Here is a 23855-nt window from a genome sequence, read left to right on the forward strand (position 1 = left end):
AAAAGTTCCTGTCAAATAAGTCAGCTTGTGCACTTAGAGAATACAGAGACAAATGCAAGAATGCTAAACAGTGTGTAAAACTAGCTAAACAAAAGTCATTGGAGGACTTTGGAAAATATTCTGGAGGTTGTTGAAGAAGCTTAGGAATGGAGGAAAGAGTGCTGTAAAAGGAGTTAGAGATGATAAAGGTGACATGAAAACAGGAGAAAAAGATATCCTTGAAGTATGGAGTAATTACTTTGAAAAACTGCTAAATGAAACAAGCAGTGATGACAGCAGTGATAAAAAACACTGACCAGGCATGCAGTCAGGAATACATATCCATACTTAAGTAGAATCCATACCTAAGTAGAAAAAGCCATCAAAGGCTTGAAATGTGGAAAGGCAGGGTGTGGTGGTATAAGTGTTACAGTGGCTGCACTGCATAGTTCAGAAAGCCTGGACAGATGGACGAATTCCCAATGATTGGAGTAGAGCTCTCATAGTACCCATATATAAAAAGGGAAATAAAACTGAATGTGAGAATTACAGAGGTATTTCCCTGCTGAGTGTTCCTGGCAAGATCTATGCAAGTATACTTGAGAAACGGTTGAGAAGAATTGTGGAAGAAAAGCTTGGTGAAGAACAAGTTGGATTCAGGCCAAATAGAGGCTGTCAGGATCAGATCTTCACTTTACAACAAATAGTTCAGAAAGCATGGGAATATAACAAAGATCTGTATTTAAGTTTTGTCGATCTGGAAAAGGCATATGACAAGGTGCCAAGAGAGAAGCTATTCAGTACGCTACAGTTATATGGTGTCAATGGGGCATTATATCAAGCAATACTTAGTCTTTATTTGAGTTGTAAGTCAGCAGTTAGAATTGAAGGAAGTACAGAAAGATGGTTTAATGTTAAATCTGGTGTGAGACAAGGATGTACATTATCCCCTCTGTTATTCATTATCTATATGGATCACATTATAAAGGAAAGTGGTATTAAACATGATATCAAAATTTCAGCTCTTTGGTTTATGCGGATGATGTTATACTTCTAAATAAATCCACTACAAGTCTGCAAGATTCAAATTGAATAGCTGTTGTAATAGATATATTGTATGAAGGTCAGCAATAAAAAGACAAAGACAATGAAAATAATTAGAATCATTGAAAATGTCAAACGTGTTGTGAATGGAGAACCTGTGGAACAAGTGAAACATTTCAGCTACTTAGGCATGATTTTTGCTGAAGATGGTAAATTAAATATAGAAATAGACAACAGAATCAGTAAAGCTGGTATGGTAGGAAGTCAATTGAATAAATTCATATGCTATAAGAGAGAAATTAGTCAGAACACTAAATTAGCTGTATAGAAGACAGTGTTCAAACCAGTTTTAACTTATGGATCTGAGAGCTGGGTCAGAAGTAAAACACTTGACCAAAGACTAGAGACCGCAGATATGAGAGTCCTGAGAAAGATTATAGGCGTGAAAAGATGGCATCAATGGCAATATCATATTAAAAGCGAGAATATTAGGAAAGAACTTGACATTGTCAGCATCCATTGTCGGCATTAGCAGAGCTAATCTCAGGTGGTATGGTCACTTAAACAGAATGAGCAAGGAAAGATTAGCAAAACAAGTGTTCTCTGCCAAGTTGGCAGGAAAACGACCCAGAGGAAGACCAAGATATAGGTGGATTGATACAGTACAAAGTGCCTTAGATGATAGAAATATAAGATGTTAGTGAATTCTACTGGCCAAGTAGTGACCTTCTTAAGGAGCCTGTGGAGTTTTCTAATTTGTGAGTTGGTGGGATTGTACTCGATAGGGAGGTAAGTTGCTCGATCTAACAATAGAGCATTCAGCTTACCTGTGTAATCCGTTTGGTTAAGCAATACTGTGGCGTTCCCTTTATCCGCTTTGGTGATTATTATTTACTTGTTTTTGTTTAATTCTTGCAGAGATTTAATTTCTTTATTGGGCATGCTGGTTTTTGGTGGTTTTGCTTTGGTCAGAACACAAGCCACATCCAGTCTAATATTGTTGACGACGTGGTTTGGAAGGTGTTGTATCCCGCGTTCAATTTGTATCATAATGTCTTCAGCAGGTATTCTTATGGGCGCAATCGCGAAGTTGTGACCAAGTGCTCCAAATTTTCGCAAAATATATTTGTATGTCTGACAATCATTTCCTACTCTGCTATTTAGATCCCCTACTAGGATCAACATTTCCTTTTTCATTGTTTCAGTTGCTTTTTCTAAAGCCTCAAAAAATTCCTTCACATCTACCTTAGTAGAACCTTCTGTGGGACCACAGGCACAAATCAGTCTCATCGTCCAGTTCCCCATTCTGATATTTTCCAACATCACTCTACTTGAGACTGCCTACCATTCAAGAAGATTAGTCAGATTAGTCTCGTATTTTGTTTTGAATACTATGGCTACTCCTTTTCCTTTATTGTCATTGCCTGAATATAACATTTTGTTGCTCAGAAAGATCTCACCAGTTTTTGCCTTTTTTGTTTCAGTTACGCCTATTATGTCGATCTGGTATTTATCTAATTCCTCAGCTACCTCCATTTCTTTGCCATTAAGGCTTATGTTGATAGTACCGATCTTTAACTCTGGTGATGTTGAGTTGGGGTGTGTTTTCAGATTCCAAAATACAAAATGATTATGTTGAAAAATAAAAATAATTTTGAAATTATAAGTTTTTTTTCATTGTTAGGCTGAGAACTTTTCAGACCACCCTCATAGCATTAACTCAACTTCAGATTGTTTGTTTAGCCATAAATACTATATGATACTATCTTCTTCTTCCACATCATCAATGATAACATTAAATGATCGATCTCCTGACTCTCATTTCACATAATGTATGTTTTTTCTCACTTCAGTACTGTTCCTTTTGCTTTTGATATTCCTTTTCACAGGCAGTACCTGTTAAATCTTGGTATGTCAAGAATTTTAAAGACTGGGAATAAGATTTCACATGCAAATGACATTTTATTATTATTATTATTACATAACACTTCCAGGGAGTCCAAGACTCATCAAGGGAGGGCACCTGCTCTACAACTCTCCATCTCCACTAACTGCAACTAACTTCATCTACACCAGCGCCATCTATCGCCAACCACCACCACTATTTTCACAGACAATGGTGGGATTTGAACCCACAGCCTTTTGGCTGAAGAGCGGATACACTAACCACTCAGCCAACCATGACGGAAAAGGAATATTTTCCTAAACAAACTGTACTTCTTCAAAAGACTGCATAAATTATTTTTCTCTCATTCAGTGTTTTGGTGCAGTTCTGGATTTTGTGCATGTTATTTGTTTTCATTAATGACCATCCATTATTGAGAAAAGATACACACACAGTCTGTGGCATTCACTGATTTAACTGCTTACAAATGTTTATTGTAGAAAATTCATCCAATTCAACCATTTCACCTTTCAATGCATGGTTTCAAATAGTAATGCATATTTACTACTGCTGATTTCTTGGAACATTATTATAACCAGGGCTCCAGAAATACCACTTAAATCTACTGGTCACAATAAAAGTTTACTTTCCCAAAATATATATTATGGCAAAAGGTATGTGTGTGTGAGAGTATATGCTAGCATGCACACAACACATAAGTACACACTACTGTTTCAGTGTCAGCAACAAAGAGAACAACATCTTTAATAGAATTTAAAACAGCCACATTCAAATTATGTGCAATGATTTGTAAGATCTGGCATGTCTCTCTTTAATTTTACTACTAGTGCATTGTTTTTTTCCCAGCATGCTGCTTCTGTTCCTAATGCCTACTAACCAATTACCAGTCTTCGGGCAAGAAAAGCTTGTTCATTTTCTATTCTATAAAAAGTACACCCTATCTGACTTTTGGAGACGAATTATGCAAACAAATTGCATCTTTTGATTTTTATCTATGCATGTCATATAATGGACAAGTTTCTTATCATTTGAAATATCTGTAGAAGAATCCAGAAGAAGATTCACTACTGGAGTCATTGATTTCCTTAACTAATTTTTGTTTAATGACATCAGTAATAACCAACACAAATTCTTTACATTTCATGTCATTTTGGTACTGTTCTACTACTTGGTCTATATTTTTTGAAGATAATGTATGGTTTATTGAATTTAGCTTTATAATAGACAATATTAAAAATGCACTTCAGGTGTTCAAAACATTTTAGAATCCATTTTTCTTTGGAAAGCAGTTAGAGGTGTGATTTTCCACCAGGCAGTTTCTGACAAACTTTACATCAAGCATTTTTTGTGATAGTTGAATGTCTCATGAAACCTATATGTTTCTACTTTAAAAAGGTCTCGAAAACCTTGTAGAGCAGTGATTTTCAACCGGTGTGCCGTGAGATTTGTGAAAACAAATTAATTGAAAGAAATAATGTCGTAATTTGCACATTTATTCCCTTGAAGCGCCCAAAAAGGATAAGTAATTACTATTATTAATATCTTCTGTATGTAAATCAATCAAAATTATGCCTATTTTTTGCCAGATCGTCAAAAAAATTAAAAGAATATATTTTTAGTGTGCTGCAGAATTTTAATAATAAGTCTAGGTGTGCCATATCATGAAAAAGGTTGAAAATCACTGTTGTGGAGTTTCTGTTAGTAGTCTCAGGATATTTTTTATATGTTACAGAATGCAACTTCATCTTCCTAGCACAACCACTTGAATTCTGTGAACTGCACAAGATAATCATGTTTTTTAAATAACACTCTTAAAATGCCTTTTGATCATGTATGTTCAAGTATATAATTACACTCAGCTAATTTGTGTTGTAAGTTGTGAAATAAGCTTATCCCAATATGACATTATAGCTGCCTAACTACTTAATGGTTAAAGACTAATTTACAGTTAGCAGAGAAACAAATGAAAATCAATCTAGTTACATGAATTTTTTTTGTTTAATTATTTTTGTAAGAATGGTGATAACTTGCAAGTTATGCAAATTAAAGTGCTGTTTGAGAATACCTGACTGCTCATTTCAAAATTAATCTGCAGACACAAGGTAGGGTTTAGTTTTATAACAGAGGGTGAGAGATAAGAAGTGCCACCTATTGTCATATATAGGAATTACTTCACATCTCAGGAACAGCAGCAATGTATCTTTGAGAGTATCTCCCAGACAAACAGTCTACAAAGGAATTAGCTTACTAAATTAATTACATAAGATACTATATCCAGGTTGAAAATAAAACTATTATATTCACTGGAGGGTGCTTGTGATCAAATAACTTGATATTAATTACATAAGATACTACGGGTTGAAAATAAAACTATTATATACATTGGAAGGTGCATATAACTTGATAGCGAATGAGATGAAGTTTTTTCAAAAAATAAAAAAATGTAAATTATGCAAAGAAAATAAGGCAATACATTTAAAATGAGGTTGAAAATTCACTTCTCTCTGATAACTTGCCCATAGGTGAGTGGATTTCTGGACCTCGATTATAACATTGCCAGAAATATCCAATAAATTTATAATGTGGGCTCTACACATGTGTATGTAAATAATAATAAAATAAAATAAATAAAACTTACAAACAAATCTTGCAAAGTTTTAGATAATAGTGAAATGGAAGGAGGAGGGAGGACAGAGGGAGACCATTTATCAAGAAAGACTTAATAGCATCTATGATTGGTTTAGTTGGTTGGTTGGTTTATAGTTTATTTGGCACAAAAACTACAAAGGTCATACTGTGCCATACTAAGATTGCAACTATACATAAGCAGTTAAAGAAAATTGTAAACAATATGCCTGTATAAAAATTAAGTTCCACAAAGCAGCATCTACATAGAAACAGAATTGCTGCAGAGGGCACAGCAATACACAAGGTTAAAGGTTATAGTAATACAAAAATTGTCAACAATACAAGTTAAATAAACAAAATACATGTACAAGCCAAGGAATGCAGTATCTACATATAGTTAAAATTATAACAGATATTTTTACAGCCATACATAAATAAGCAAAAAGGAATTATTATACAACGTGCATGCATACAAATAAAATTTGGCAATATGGTATCTACATATAAACAGAATTACAAGAAGGTTACACAAATATACAAGGTGTCCTACAGCAATACATAATTAGTCAAAAAAATTAGTAAACAATATGTATGCACAAAAGTTAAGCTGGGCAATACAGTATCTAGATATAAACAAAATTACTGCAGCATTTAAGGCAGTACATAATTAGACGACAATATAAGTTAATAAACAAAATGCATGTACAACACCAAAACCAAGGAATGCATTATCTATATATAAGATTACTACAATAAGATTATAACAAATGTTATTACAGTAATACATGGAGTTAAAGAGGAATTATTATACATTATGTATGCATAAAAATTAAGTTTAGAAGTGTGGCATTTACATATTAACAAAATTACAAGGTAACAAGGCTACAGAAATACATGATTGGTCAAAAATTAACCTAATGAATCATATATACATTAGTACTCAACTACTGCACATACACATCACAAAACATTACATATTTTGTAATATATAGGTACAAAAGTTAAGTGAAGCAATACAGTATTTACATATAAACAAAATTACAGTCAAATGTGCTTGTATAAATTAATTTTTTGTAAATAATTAAAAACATCATGTAATCTGCCTGAGTCTGTCAGCATCTGCCTGAGTGTATGTGGTCTGGCCAGGTAGGCAAACATTTCATTCCTCTCTCATGCAAAGTGCTGGCACTCTACTAGTATATGATAAATAGTGAGATGTGTATTGCATTTTTCACACATGGGAGGGTCATTAGCTCTCAGTAAATAAGAATGTGTAAGATGACTGTGATCTATGAAGAGCCTAGTGAGAACAACTTTCTTTCTTCTCTTTATTCGTTGACTAGAATGTCAATGCTTGAATTCAGGTTTAATGTCATTTGTTTGTTAATGCTTCCTGCCATGATGGTACTGTCAAACAGTACATGGAAAAAGTTTGAGCTGATTTAGCAGCTGCATCTGCAGCCTCATTTCCCTTAATTCCAGTGTGGCTGGGAATACAGCACAAGTGAACATCAAAATTAAGGATTTTCATGTTGTGAAACAGGTGTAACACCTCATAAAGTACTGGTTGTGGATTATGCATAGGAGAGGAGATAGCCTGCAAAGAGCTCAATGAGTCTGTATAAATTATATACTTTTGGTAGCAGTTTTCTTTTACATGAACAAGTGAAAGCTGAATGGCATGTAACTCTGCTGTATAATTAGGTGCAATCAGGTGGGATCTGGTTGGAGATAATGTAGGAAACAGCAGCAGCGCAGCCAACAGAAGTATTAGTTCTTGAACCATCAGTATAGATAGGCATGAAATCAGAGTGTGCTGCTCTGTGTGCATTAAACAATTGGAGGTAGACAGATGATGGAGTATTAGATTTCTGTAGCTGACAAAGTGAGAGGTTGCAGGATGGTGTGCAAACCTGCCATGGAGAGATGCAATGTTGTCAACATTTATACCAAGAGCTTGCATAGTCTCTTTAATACACATACCAAAAGGACGTACGGTAGTTTGAAGTGTGTGGCATTGAGCTTCCCAGTGCAGAGAAAAGAGACTAGTCCATGTAGGATGATCTGGGAGAGACTTTATCTTTAGGGCATAATTAAGAGACAACTGTTTCCGTCGAAGCGATAGAGCTGGTTCATTTGCTTCAACATAAAGACTGAGTGGGTGATGTGCGAAAGGCACCAGTAGCTATCCGTATACCCTGATGATGGATGAAATCCAACCATAGCAGGTTACTCTGTGTTGCACAACCATAGACTTGAGACCCATAATCCAACTTTGAACGTATAAGTGCATGATAAAGATGGAGCAATGAAGCTCGATCAGCACCATACTCAGTAGAGGCTAGAGTGCGAAGAAGGTTCAACGCTCTCTTGTACTTTTCTCTTGGTTGATGAATGTGTGCATTTCCGGTAGACAGAAACAGAAAGGTTTATGTTTCTGCAACAAAATCTTGATATCATCGATATTCTGGTGAAATACATGATGACGGTTCCATTGTACAAATTTTCCTATTGTTTTGGTTTTATAGACTTATCTGGTTTTGGGGAGGTTGAAGGCTTACCTTTGTCATATTTATATTTATCAATTGTTTTAAGGCCAGTGTCCATCTCTTCCTCTGGTAGAGTATTCAATATGTCTTATGTGTTAGGGTCAGTGGTAAGTTTAGTTTACTTTCACTGGATACTGAAGTATCCATTTTTTCTGTGGGAGTATCTAGTGGTTTATCTTTAAGTGATATCTTTGCCATAATTTTTTTGACACGTGGGTTTTCATCGAGTGGAATCATTTTTGGAGTTGTCTCTGGGGCAAGGTATAGGTCATGTGATTGATGCACTCAACAGAGAAGTACTTGTGATCATAAGGTGCAGGTATGGTGAAATTATCAGATGGTGGAACAGACATACAAGTTTGAGTTGCTAATGTCACTTTCTTAATTGTAACCTTTTCAGCATAACAGGATCTCAGAGCAGGTGTGATAGTGGCTAGCTTTCTTTTTGCATCCTGGTATGTTATATTTTGTTCTGTTTTCATTCTTTGTATTTCTTTTTCATCTTTCCATTTCTGACATGCACGAGAGTAAGCTGGATGATCTCCCTGACAGTTGATACATTTAGCTTTTTTTGCACAGCAAGATTTGTTATCATGCTCTTTACTACCACATCGAGCACAGGTAGTAGAACCACGACAGGCAGTTTGGGCATGTCCATATTTCTGACATTTAAAGCATCTCAGTGTGTTAGGGATCTACATTCTAACAGGATAGTATCCTAATACGACCATCCTAATACGAATAAAGATAACATCCTAATACGACCATCCCTACGTATTAGGATGCGTCTCACACCTGTCACTCCTTGATCTTTAGGTTCTGAACATATCTCCTGATCAGGAACATCAAGGAGATCCCATTCTGATATCATTCCTCTACAGGAGTTAAGTGTTTTATGAGATGTGTTACTGTAATTTCTATTCCACCCATTGCTTTGCTCTCAGTAGTTTCTCAGAATGTTGCTGACACAATATTTCCATAAGTACATCATTTGAATGCAATTTCTTAACAGTTTTGGGAGGTCCTGCCAGTCCTTCAAAATCTTTCTGAATAAAGAAGGGTGACATTTTCCCTATTGGTTTTTCACCTGTAGCATGAATGATTATAAATGTTGGTACATTTATGTAGCATCATATGTCTTTTGTTTCTTATTTCTGTTTCCATATGCTGTATCTATGGTATCAGAACTTGGTTGGGAGTTTGTTAGGGTCCCTAAAACATTTGAGGATGAAGGAGTCATGCTCAAGAAGTTTTTGCTTTGGCGCCAGAGCTCCCCACCCACCATGGATGCCCACTGTGTGGCAAGCAATGGCCGTGCTCAGGAGTGGAATGCCAGGCTACCCTGGATGCTATACCGGCACGACAGCAAGCCTAGAATCCTGACCCCAGACCATGGAGGTGAGAGACTTACTGCAACACCGTTGACCCTTGCAGGCAAGCCCACTAGTCGATTGATCCTTGCTGGGCCATCCAGGACTGCCCATCTTGCCAAAATAGGGGCCAAAGTAGTGCAAGACTACCAGGATCTCCCTTTCTGGATGTCCACGGGTCACACTGCATGGCAAACACGGCAGCAGGGCATTGGATCCCAGTGATGGTGGTCTGGAAAAAAGGAGAGTGAAACAGACTCAGGAGAAGTAGAGCGAAGAATACGGGAAGAAAAGCAAAGAAAAAGAGGAAGAATGAAAAGAGCCAGTACCATCCCTGGGAGGTCCCCTCCACCACGAACAGGTGCCCCACATGAAGGGGAGTGGCATAGCATCCATGAAAAGGATGTATTTATTATATAAGCTGAAAGCAGACAATCTGCTTAAAGCTTATTCACTAATCATTTAGAACGCAAACGAGTATTTAGGCTTAGTTAGGTGCTGGTTTAAACTCATAGTCAAATTTAAACTTGTGTTTAATTATTTTTCAGTGCACTGCATATTGTTATACAAAATAATATAAAACTAACCTTTATTGCTGCAACTTAAATTTGAAGTTCTCTCAGAAAGCAGTGGCTTTTCTTCCAGTTTCCTAATAAAAATAAATATGAATCAGTCTTACACTGTACAAAATCAGAATTTGCAGAATCAACCAGTGGTATAAGTAGCAAAGAGTCCATGTGACCGTTTTACAAATTAACAAACATTACACTGTCCTCACAATTCTGCTATGGAGGAGAATGATTTTCTTTTTTCTGCATCTGTTGCATAAAACCACTTTAGTAATTTATATGCTGTTATCGTGTGCTCTTTTTTAATACTCTACTTACTAAATTTTATAACCCCAAAAACAAATTCTTAATCTACATCTACTCCTGAACTGAACATCCACAGACTTGAGTCTTGTTTACACACCTTGAAATTTGTCTTCATTACTACTGCAGTCCCAAATCCAGGAGACCAAATCTGAGAAAAGTAGTTTATTTATAGTCACATAAAGCCTTAGAAAGAACAATAACTTCCTTTTTCAGCATTCTGATAACCCTTCAAATCGTATTGAATGCATCTGCACCTGAACTTCAACTCATTGCTCATGATCACTCCAAGATCCTTAAAATCATTATCATTTTTTTGCAGCGCAGTCTTATCAATATATACATATATTAATTTCCATTTCAAATTTTCCTGGATGATCTTTACATAAGTTTATTGTTCTTCCCAGCTTAGTATCACCAACAAAGAATTCAATATTACTCTTCAAATATCTCCAGTATCATTAATGTACAAATCCAAGGCAGCTCCTAGTACAATGCTAATCATCTGCATTCATCTAGACTATGCTTTATCATAAATTAAAGATTTCAAGAAATTATATTCTTGGTTTCATCTTTTATCCAAGAATAAGCAAAATTTGCACATGAAGCAATTTCACAACTGGGCTACTTGTATATAGAGGCTAATGACATCACATAAATTGCCTTGGTATCCCATAATGCAAAGCACATACACTTGCAAATAAGAATAATGCTATGCATTATGGTAAGGGCCACTACCCAGACCGGTTTCAACCTTCATTGAGGTGAAAAAGTAAAGGGGATGCTCAATCATAGGCCTAGGGTAGTCAGTATAGGGGTGCAAGAGAGCCTGATAGTATTAGGAGAAAGAAAAGAAGGATAGATAGTATGAGAGAGAGAGAGAAAAATACCTCAGCTCTTTTATATGATCATATAGTAAAAGTTTTCCTGTTTCACCAGTCTCATGCAGATGAAAAATTAAAAGACCAATTGAAACTGAAAGTATAAAGATGACTGATACCCAAATGATTAGCCTTATCTGACTTAATTGCCTTGAGTTGGCTTTTTCTGCTGAGACTGCTCTCTGGTTATCCCTGCAATTCACAATGAGACCACAATGAACTAAGAGAATGGTACCATTTAAAAAACCTCTCATAGTAAAAATAGACAGAATTTTATCTGCCCCTGGTGAATATTACGTAATGTGGGTGGTCTACACCACCTAGCCAAAAATTTGATATTGTTTAACAACTTGAAATTTGTCTTCATTACTACTGCAGTCCTAGAATGCTTCTTTCTAAATACAAAAAATGTCTGACTGAACAATAAAATTTCCACAATACAATACAATATAATATAATAAAGCATCTGTATGTTATATTGCCAGTTTTCAAATCCATGCTTCTTTCTAACCTTCCATAAATGGTATTTTAATTCATTATTTATAAAAATCTAAATTATTTCCCCATTGCTGATAGGTGGCAAATACTGCAAAAAAGAATGTATTCTGTTTTAAGTAATGAAATGCCCAAAACATTACATAATCTGTTCCAAATACGTAGGGCAAGACAGCAGCTGTAGAATGCATGTTCTACTCCAATCAGTAACTGATGTCACAGATTGCATCTCCAATGTTAAAGTACCTCCATTTGATGGTATTGGCTGGAAGGCAACCATATGTGATTCTCCAAGTAAGATCCTTCCTGTTAGAGTATCCTTGAAACTTCAATAAGTTATGAAACAAAGTGTTGCTGTCAGTACCTGATTGTGGAAGTTTGTGGTAAAAGAGGTTAAAGATTTCTTCATACCAAATTTTATTTTTTTTTAATGGAAAGAATGTCAATGTAAGAATGTAGCAATCTCAGAGTTAAGCACAGAATGTTGTAGTATTCGGGAACAATCTCATCTTTTGGAACTTTAAAATCATTTACTCCAAACAGGATGAAAAGCCAGGAAGTTTTTCAGCATTTCCAGGAAGATGAAAACCCAGGTAGAACTAGAGAAGGTCTGCAACATTTTAAGACTGGAAGCCCAAATCCTCCATGCTTCTTTGATAACTAAAGAAATTACCTTTTAACTTCTTGGTATGGCTGGACCAAAAAAAAATTGCACAGACTTACTATATAATTGCTTTTCTTAGCTTCTGTGATGTCGGTAATATTTATTATGTAAAATTGAGCAGGAAAGATTGTGATTTTAAGTACTATGACTTTAGAAGAAAAGGAAAGTGGCCCAATTTTCCAATATCGTAAGGTTTCGATGTTCTTGTATACAAGTTCTTGAACTAGTAATATTAGATAAGTGCAGAAAGGAATTCCACATATAATGAGGGGTTCTCTCTTAGGGGATTAGTCCAAAAGGAATGCCTCCAAGATGCCACTTTAAAAACTTTTAATTTTGTTTTGTCTGTATTAGTACCAGTTAATCCACTGTTCTTGCTGAATTCTTCCAAAATACCAAAAAGGATGTATATGGAATAATTATCCTTTAAAGTGCCCACTACATCATCGGCATATACCAATACCTTATTTTCCTTCATAGTTGAAGGAACTGCAATTCCTCGCACAGCACGCATATTGTCAACTTCCTTTAAGAAAGATTCAAGAACCAAAATGGGCAAAATAGGAACCCATTAACTAGGAAGCGAGCCTACATAGCTCAGTCAGTATAGATGAAGCCATCTAGTCGGAAAGACCTGGGTTCAATTCCTGTCTATGATGTGAAGAACTTTTATACGGCCTCTTTCGACTAAAGTGAGCCAGCTGGTCTCGTATGGAGATAGAGGGGTATTTTTTTTTACCCGGAAACTCGAGTTTTTTGGCCCTCATAACAGGCAAAAACCAGCCATGTGAAAAAGAAAAGAAAAAAAAAAAAAAACAGAACGTCAATTGCCTTGGTATCCCATAATGCACTGTTCTCTCCCATCCAAAGGGAAGGAAAGAGGGAGAACCCCATATGAATAAATAAATAACTAGGAGGTGGCTAGTTGAATTGGCATATGCTCCTTTAATAACAGATAGCAACTTTTTACCCACACCAATTTGCTGGAGGATGTGGAAGAGAAAAGGATGCTGAACATTATCAAATGCTTGAGTAAGGTTTACTGATGATAGCACTGCCATTTGCTGCTTTTTCGTATTAACTAAGTGGAGTAGATCATGTAGCAGAAACAAATTAAATTCTAATGCTTGGTCTGGAATTCCATATACCTGTGTGCTTTTAATTATATATCTCATTCCTACTTTCAGCCTATTACTGATAATGTGGAAAAATATCTTGTAGTCAGTATTAGATAGAGAAATAAGTCCCCAGCTGCTGATTAAGGTATGATCTCTATTAGGTTTTGGAATGAGAACAGTATTTGTTTGTATAATGAAACCTGTGGAGCATTCATGACTAAACACATACACGTAACCACAATAGTAAGATTTTTAATAAATATCATAAGTATCATAATAAGTTCGTCCTGAGTATCACAAGACACTTCAGTACAGTTAATTCAAACAATACTAGGAATTATATACAGTTAGGAGGCACATGCTTACAATGGAATCCCTCTATGCGCGCAGTAGCATGCTGTAGAATTACATTAAAATATATCTGGGTTAAAAAAAAAAGGACGCTACATTCACAATTCTTCAGCTCATCATCCATCTCAAAAATTTGGCATCATTAAATCATTAGTAACCAGAGCACACAGATTCTGCTCCTCCGAAGAATCTTTAAACCAAGAATTGGAAATAATCAAAAATACAGCCATACAAAATGGATACAATCCAAAAACATCTCAAAAAATCATTGGCCGGTTCCCCACACATCAACCTAGACAAGAACAAACCCATAGGATTCTCATACCTTTTTAATCAAAGGCATCCCCGAATGTCTTTCAAAAATTATGAAGAAATATAAATTGGCTGCTACCTACAAACCAATCAACCAAATCTACAATTGGTTACCTTCTTCTAAAGACAAACTCTCACCTCTGATGCTACCTGACGTGTACGAGGTCCCATGCTCCTGTAAATTCATGTGTAGAGGCTTAAGTGTTGTGAGGAATCATGTTGGAGGCTTAATGGATTGTATACAGTACTCAGAAAGGATTAAAACAGAATTTAATACTTCCTATATTTCATCTCAGTCACTGAGACATCTTCAGGGATTACAAAAAAACTAATGTAACATATACATAAACCCATACAATTCTAAGCCCAACCACGTGGGTGACTCTAAATTCCTATCTAGTGGAACGCCCTCTAAGGGCGGTTATAGGTGGCCTGGAATGTAAGGTGGGATCTCTGATGATAAGTGTTTCCCAAATCTTAGGAAGCTTAATGCAATCTTATTTATTAAGATTTGGTTGATTTCTGAGAGCTGTTGCTGATTCTAAAAATAGTCTCTCTTTTTTGAATTTGCATGGTGGTTTTTTTTTTCATGAGATCCTGCGGGTTGTATCCAAGACATGGTCAGCCAGGCCTGACTGACCATAGTCGTGAATGCAGATGTATGACTTGTGTTCCTCTAGGCGGATGGTTGCCTGATCTGCCTGTCTGTCCAAAGTATGCCAGCTTACAAGAACAGGGTACTTTATAAACTCGAGGCACTGAGAGAGGAGGGAGCTGATCTTTTGTAGAATGGATAAGGGTAGCAAGTTTAGGGTGGGACTTAAATGCTGTGTGTAGGTTATTATTACGGACAACTCCAGGGAGTCCTTAGACTCATCGAGGTAGGCCCTAAACATCATGTCCACACAACTATACAACATTCTCACAGTATCTATCATACCTTGCCTTGAACTCACTCACCGTCATAGCACCCACAACAGACTCCGGCAGCTTATTCCACTCATTTTCCACTCTAAAAGTAAAGAACCCAGCTCTAACACCCCTGCTAACCACATTCTTTCCCAGCTTCCATAGGTGTCCCCTAGTTCTCCCACCACCAGTCCTGATCTCAAAAATATCCTCTGAATTTATCTTATAGAAACCCTCCTTTAGAAATTTGAATGTCTCAATCATATCTCCCCTTTTCTGCCTATCAACTAATTTCTGCAACCCACAAATCTTCAACCTGTTCTCATATGGTTCATTCCACAGACCCGCTATCATCTTAGTCACTCGCCTCTGGATCCTCTCCACCTCCTCCCCATCAAGAAGGAACCTAGGTGACCAAATCTGGGCACAGTAGTCGAGATGAGGTCTTATCAAGGCTCGGTACAGAGGTACAATAACTTGCTTGTCTCTGCTCGTCAAGGTATTTTTCAACAACCAAGTGAGTTGATGAGCTGATTTAGCTACTTTTGCAACGCGCCCCCTAAACTTCATCTCCCTATCCACCAACACTCCCAAGTCCCTGGCCTCATCAATCTCCTGGAGTACAGTTCCACCAATGTGGTATACTGCTGCTAATCTTTTCACCCCAAAATGCATAACCTTACATTTTGTCACATTAAATTAACATCCATTCTCCTTAGCCCAGAACTCCAATCTATCCAAGTCATACAGCATGATTTTGACATCTTCTGCATTCGCTATCGCCCTACCCAACTTGGCATCATCAGTGAACAAATGAACTGTTCCTCTTAGATCTTTCCCTATATCGTTAATGAACAGATTAAACAGCAGTGATCCAAGAACAAAACCCTGCGGCACACCACTAGTCACAGGCAGTCTTTTGGAACTCTACTCCTGAATAAACTACTTTTTGATATCTCTCCATCAACCACCCTATCCATCTCACCAACCCTATATCCATTCCCATATGTTGTAGTTTACGGATTAGAATTCCATGTGGTATCCTGTCAAATGCCTTTGCCAGGTCCAGTAGTATCACTGTAAACCCATTTCCCTTATCCAGTTCAGCCGTCACCTTGTTATAAAACTTGAGCAAGTTACTGAGGCATGATCTACCCTTCACAAAGCCATGCTGTCCCCCGTACTGTATCTCATTTTAATCAATCCATTCCTGTATTTTTCCTTTGACTACTTTCTCCAAGACCTTAAAAACGACTCCTGATATGCTGATCGGTTGGTAATTTGCAACCGTAGTCTTGGATCCTCCTTTATGCAGTGAAACTATTTTCCCCTCTTTCCACACCTTTGGGACTAAACCACACCCGAGACTCAGATTAAACAACATGGTCACAGGCACTGATAATTCCTTAGCCGCTTCACGCAAGACCTGTGCCAGTATACCATCCAATCCCACAGATGTATCCACATTAAGGTTCTGTAATAAACTATTCACCTCCACTTCATTCATCACAATTCCCATATAAACTAATGGTTCCTTCATTTTTTCAATGTCACCACCTGGATGATATACTTTTGCAAAGTGCTCACTCAGCAACTCCACTATATCAAGGTTGTACTTTAAAATCTTGGCTATTTTTTTCTGATGTGTCACGGTTGTAGGGTATGGTGATGGCATTTCTACTCTTTCTGAAGAGAAGACCAGGAAATGGGGGAGGAACTGATTATTTTTTTAATACTGTGATCCCTGTAGCCATTCGAGAGGAAAGTGTTGTGTATGTGGTCTCTCTCTCTAACCAAGAAAGCCCACAATCTTTGTTCCAGTGGAACCGCCTTTACAACTGAGCTCAACCATTCTGATAATTGCCCACATCACTGTAATTGATACTGCATGAGATTCAAGATTATCCTCATATTTAGTGTTGAATACTATAGCTACTGCCTCTTTTCCCATGATTGTTATTGTCTGAATATAACATTTTGTATTTGATGCTTAGAAAGATCCCACATTATGCCAATCTGATACTTATCCAATTCTTCTGTAGTTCCATTTCTTTTTCATCGATGCTTCTTACATTAATAGTACCAATCTTGAGTTGTGATGTATTCCTAGATATGTTCCAATAGCTGACTTTACACTTTTCACTCTAATTCCCTGAAAAAAAAAAAAAACAACAGTTGCCTTGTTTAACTGAATGGTGCCCCAGCTGGAATGAAATTCTGTCATGCTGTACTGTACCATTATTTTACATTGTGGTTTAAGCCAATAAAAATACAATTTGGTTGGCTATATTCCAAATTGTCACCCCCCCCCTCATTCATTCAGTATCCAGGTAGATACCTAACAGGGTGCACCATGAGAAGGTGAGGATCGAACATTAGGTCAGAAGTCCTGGTCGGTTCTCTGCATTCCTTAAAAGGCTATGTAGAGGTCTCTAGCCCATTATACAGCTTTGATTCTTGAGCACCCCTAGGTAATTATCTAATTCTATAAATTCTTATTTCCTTCTTTTCTTGTTACCTGTGCCCTTTTCTCTTTCCAGTCTACGCGTCTACTTAAAATCTCTCATAACAATTATTTCCTCTGTCTTCAATAAGCTAATTTACCTATAAATTTCATTTTCTTCCACTATATCCATAAAATCATCTGATTACATATTTTTATGGCCCACAGAAAGTTCTACCGAAGAAATTAAGGAATTTTTTGAGGCATTAGAGAAGGCAGATGGCACAATGAAAAAGGAAAAGTTGGTCCTTATTGGAGATCTAAATAGCAAAAGAATAGGAAATGATTACCAGACATACAGAATTGTTTTGGGAAAATTTGGAGAAAAGCACATAGCTATTGTAATAACAATGCTAAATTCCTGCTGGATTAGTTATTACTAACACCATGTTCCAACATTAAATGTGCACAAATTCACATGGAGAGAAGAAGTGAGAAATAAGAAGTCTCATCGATTATATTATAGTTGATAGCGATGTTTTTCCACTGGAACAGAATTGCAATCAGCATTCTTGCTGATTGTAATTCTTCCGCTACCATTCTGTCCTAGACAGGATGACAGATGAATCTTGATCAGGGCTTTTCAACTGAAAGTAAGTTAAATACTCTCAATACAGAGGTGGCAGGATTTTTTCTCCTGAAAAACAGGCAAACTGCCCAGAAGAACCTCCAGTTTACAGATATAATTTATTGGTCTCATAGCCTTAGGTGCTTCAATTGCAAATCCATAACAATCAATCGGCTATCAATGGCTCATTTCCAATACCTCTTTCCCAATCTACTATCTCTGAAAACAGCATATTTACTTTTTCCCATTATAGGCCTACACAACCATATCCTTCTCTGTTAACTAAGTTGCATTTATAACTACAACTTCTGGTGAAGTTAAAATAATCTATCTTAAAACTCCAGCCCTTTTGTCTAATGATTCTGGCATTAGTACACAAACACTGAAACTGTTCATAAAATATACACATACACTTACATCCCATAATATCACACACTTCGACAGTCAAGTATGCTAGCCCTTTTTCGGAAAAATCATCACGTCAAAATTCACAAGGTTCTTAATGAAACATGTCGGCATATTACTGGCTGCCTTAGGCCTACAAAAATTGACCATCTATACTCACTGTCTGGCATTGCACCTCCTCACATCAGAAGGATTACAAAGAGTAGATGCGAGCAACAACTAAATGATGTACTAAATAAATGATCCTTTGTATGGACATGCTGCAGTACATAGGATGCTAAGAATCAAGGAAAAGTTTTATTCGCTCAGTGGAACCATTGGTTGATGCCATAAAAGCTACAAGGTGAACAATTTGGCAAGAACAATCTCCAGAGGCTCTGAACTTAAATGAATCTCTTCCTTCCAGCTTACATCTAGACTGGCAAAGATGGAAGACACTGAACAGACTTCCTTCTGGAATGGGCAGATCAAAGCAGAATATGGCCAGATGGAGCTACACAGACAATGACAGATGCTCATGTGGTGAAACACAAACCATGGATCATCTTCTGCAATGCTGCTTAATAGACATTAATAATATATGTACCCGAGAAGATTTAATGAAACAGCTTTAAAGTATAGATGAGTGAAATATGACATTTTACGTTTTTGCATAATATTTTATGCAAGTGGCATTTTTGCCTTCAATCCCTATTCTTTTAATGTCTATTTCTTTAAATGTATGATTTTAATCATTTATATGTATGCTCTTACATTTTCTGTAGTTCACACATGAAATAAATCACATTCTACCTGGTGACTCAAAATACTACATTCATTTCACCCTTCCCAAGATTCTATATTTATCCACATTAGTTTTATCTCATTCTGTTACATGATTTATTAAATCACAAAACATTCTGGATGAGTTTGTATATTAAGAATGAAGCTGCTCACTGGACTGAAATTGAAAAAATTAACAGCTCCAGTTGCACAAATACACTGCTTGGAAAGAAGTAATTGGACATCCCCCCCCCCCCACGGGCAAGGTGCATCGTGCCATGAAATGAGTCATATCTTTGTAGCCAGTATAAATTACAGGAATATGATGCTCCCAAATCAGTGCGACTGTATCCAGGTGAAATGACTGCAAGAAGGAAACTGACAGTAGTTTGATAGAGGTGTTATGATAGGATGCCATGTGGCAGGCCTATCTGATTGGCAAACTGTTGACAAATTGGGCCATTTCAGGTTAACAATCAGTGATACCATAATGAGATGGAATGTACAGGGAGTCAGCTGTAAGTGCTACCCAAAGTGGATGACTCACCACACTCACTGAATGTGACCATAGGGATAATATGCAAAAACTGCCATTCATCAGCCGACACTTTAAATACTGAGTTCAGGGCACTGACTAGAATGCATCTCTGCATAAAAACATTCAGAACACAAATTCACATGGGTTTTCCATGACTGCAATATGCAAGCCCCCACATTACCTGGGTCTGGAGCACATCTCTTACCAGAGTGCATAACCCCAATTATGAAATTCAGAGATAGCAGTGCGATGGTATGGTCCTCTTTTTCCTGGTTTGACCTCTGACGTCTGCTTGTGGTGCCACAAACCGTGAATTCCGAGAAGTACCTGAACATGTAATGCTTCCTACTTTGTGACATTTCTACAGAACTGACCACTGGTAAACCTTGTGTACTGCTGCAAAAACTTTTGTTATGGTGCAGTATGACTGTATACTTGCCAAGAAATTATATTCCAGTTTAATTCTTTATCCAAGTCTCTGTGCCGATAAAACATAAACCAAACCAAAATGACCACTGTCTCTTCCAGCAAGACAATGCACTACATTGTAAGGCTGCTGCTGTAACTGTAAGTTTTGTGGATGTGAACGTCACCACACTTCACTGGCTTCCACAGAGACCTGATCTCAAACCTACTGAACATCTGTGGGATGAAATGCAGCATTGGATGAGGCTCAGAGATATCCACTCCTACAACATCCAGGACAAACATCATTACATGTCTAAAGGAAGAATAGTCCAAAATTGCCACTGATCGCTATCGTACACTTGTAGAAAGTATGCCCTGCTGCAGTCACTGCAGTGAAAGGAGATCCTACATCTTATAAAGGTGGGCACAATAGCTGTTTGTTCCTCACACTATGTTGTCCATTGACTTCTTTCCAATCTGTGTATAAGATAAGTTAGGCTCTGCTCATGTCAACTTTATATGGCTAATTTACAATCCTAATAATGGGGAGGTGCAAATGTTCATGGGTATTTGTCACACCAAATGGAAATTTCCAATTATATTTTGTAACTGTGGATTGTTTTTTCAAAGGTTATATATTACATTATATTGATTGCCCTTGGTGGCTCAGAAAGTGGAAATGATGCATTATTAAGTAACAAATCTGTGTACTTAATCCTAATATAGTGAAGGTCTAATGAACCACTATTACCTAACCCACCATTATTTTTTCCATCACTCATACCACTAACCCATAGTTATAGCAAGTTTTTCACTTGGTTAAAAAGGAAGTTATTAATTTCATGGCTATTTAGCTTATTTTTTTTTGCCCAGAAATAGTACCTATAAAGTAAGATATACTTGTCAAGAAATTATATTCTAGTTTAATCCTTTATCTAAGTGTAAACAAACAAAGTTTGCAAGTGATGTATCTTCACGACTAGGCTACCTCTATATGGAGGCTGCTGATTTTGCATAATTACTGCAGTATCCCATAATGCACAGCACGCTTCCTTTTGGACATGTATATTAGTGACCCTTCTCTTAATTGCTAAGCATTAAGAGAAGGGTCACTACCCAAATAATGTGATACACCTTTCTGCTCCCTGTACTTGGATAATAATGACTTCTACATTAATCCAATCTTTTTGGCTCATAGAATGGTAGATAAGGCACTGAAAAGGCAGAATTCAGAAATGAGTGGATAGGAATATGATACTCTACAACAGTACAGTGCTGTGAAAGGTAAGTCCTGCCTAAGTGATTCACTCACTTTTTATAATAAAATGAGAATTGAATAGTATAAAGGAAATGGCTACATAATGAAACTGGGGAAAATGAAGATGGATATTAAGCTATTAACACAGATAATAGGTGATAGACAAACAAGCATTATTTTACAGAGTTACGGAGCTTCCCGCAACTGGATGGGTTCACAGGTGGTGGATAGTGTGGCCCCTCACTCGGGCCTCCAGATATAGAGAGCAACTGCAAGATAAGCAGGATAACCTGATGAATAAGCAGTCCTGGACCACAAACAGAATTGCCATCAGGGATAGTGGAGTGGCCCATGGCAAGGCCTCTCAAGCCAAATGTCACAGAATCCTAAGACAACAATGTGATGGTATTTGTTGTGATGGAGCATGGTAGTTTTTTCCAGCTGATCCTACAAGTATCATCCAATGCATGGTCTGTAAGGTCAGACTGCCCAGTCATAATTGCAGATGTATTTTTTGTGTTCTTCTATGCAGATTGTGGCTGATCTATCTGTTTGTCCATAGCAAGCCAACGTACAGAACCAGGGAATTTTACATACACCAGGGAATGAGAGAGGAGGGAACTGGTCCTTTAGTGGAACAGATGAGGATGGCTAGTTTCAGGTGGAGCTTAAAAACTGTGCAGAAGTTGTATTTTTAAGGACCTGACTATTTTTTTGGATATAACCCAGACTTAGAGGATGGTGATGGCATTCCTAAAACTCTTCTGAACAAATGGTTGTGGAATGGGGGAAGGATTAATCATTTTTTTAATTCTGTATGATGAAGCCATTAGATAGGAAGGTGTGCATGGTTGAGTTCTGTTGAAAGAGCAGCTTCACTAGAACAGAGATCATACACTCTACTGGTTAGAGTTTTAAGCTTTAGTACAGAGTGAAGTATCTGAGAAGGCAATGGACTGGGCATACCGGAAAAAGAAATACTGGATGGGATACCATAGGAGGTAAAACTCCAACCAAAATTGCACTGAATTAACAAAATCATCAGATAAGCAGGAGTGACGTGGGGAAGAAAAGCCACTGGCAGTCCTGGAGTCATCATGGAAAAGCTTTCCTTCAGCATTGGATCAATAATGGCTAATGATTACTATAAAAAGACATGCACCTTTTTTGTTTCTCTACAAATTAATTATATTGTTAAAATAAAAATATATATATATATATTCTTCTGATACCCACCTATCTATCATAACAGAAAGTTTCTTTGCAATGAAATCACAAAATTCACTAGTACTTCTTTTGCTGGTAGAAATGTTGCTGTAAAAAAATTAAAGTCATTTTATTATTATTCTTAAACTCTAGGTTTGTATGTAATTAAAACATATTTAGTAAAACTGGTAGTAATAAGAAGAATCTTTCTATTATAATATCATTCTCATTAAGATAATGTAAATTACTGTGTGTGCATCCACATACATAACTGAAGTTTTAAGCATAGGTGTAAAAATCCAAAGGATGCCAAAAAATGATGAACAGGACTGTAAATGGTGGTTTACACTTGAATGGAATTGAAATTAGGTGTCTGGAGAAACTGTTCTTTAGTGAGAATTTGGAAGTGTAAACTCAAGGCAACTAGAGCTATTAGAAATAGTAAGCAAGCATGGTTTCAGACACCATTGACACAAGTTAGTGTGAGAACAGATGCAATCAAAACATTAGCAAAGTGTTTCTCAGATCATTCTCAGACCAAATGTAGTTTCTCAGAGTGTGCAACTGCCCACTCAGTATCAAAAGTTAGAAAGGGTTAAAATGGCCTTGCTTACTCCCTAATAAGGGAATAAAAAGGCATTAGATGATTTTTTTTATATATATAAATAAATAAGACAAGTATATCTATTTACTTTTGAATATTTGTGTTCACATTTTTAAACTGTCCTGTCCTGGTATTAAAAGCATAAAAATGGAATTGAATTAAGAATATTATTAAAATTATATATTGACACATTTAATATGTGCATTCATATTAAATTCATACCTCTAAAGAAATAGAGAAATCCATTAACAGTTAACTACTAAGCAACATGGAAAATGTAAACATTTTACATTCCTCTTACAAAATATGAAGATTATTATTATTATTATTACTGTTATTAGTGTGGTCTGATCAGAGACTTATACAATGGAATAACCTTTTTATCTCTGCAGGTCAGTGTCCTTCTCATAATTGGATCACATTATGAAGGAAAGTGGTATTAAACATGATATCAGAATTGGAATGTTAATGTCAGCTCTTTGCTTTATGAGGACGATGTTATACTTCTAAATAAATCCGCTAAGA

At 36.6% G+C, this 23855-nt stretch overlaps 1 protein-coding gene across 1 annotated transcript in view; it reads right to left on the bottom strand.

Moving 5' to 3' along the window:
• LOC150104463 (uncharacterized) overlaps positions 1 to 23855 on the bottom strand; it is a 95018-nt gene that overhangs the window by 55698 nt on the left and 15465 nt on the right. Inside the window, exons 2-3 of the mRNA XM_090395644.1 lie at positions 22757 to 22834; positions 10064 to 10125 (exon numbers count right to left, since the gene is read on the bottom strand). Coding sequence (XP_090251770.1) covers positions 10064 to 10125; positions 22757 to 22834 — 140 coding nt within the window. The remainder of the gene's footprint in view (positions 1 to 10063; positions 10126 to 22756; positions 22835 to 23855) is intronic.

This window comes from Typopeltis vanoorti, chromosome 7, assembly GCF_054136105.1.
Source record: "Typopeltis vanoorti isolate ZY-2024b chromosome 7, IOZ_Tvanoo_1.0, whole genome shotgun sequence".
In the NCBI taxonomy this organism is placed as follows: Eukaryota; Metazoa; Arthropoda; class Arachnida; order Uropygi; family Thelyphonidae; genus Typopeltis; species Typopeltis vanoorti.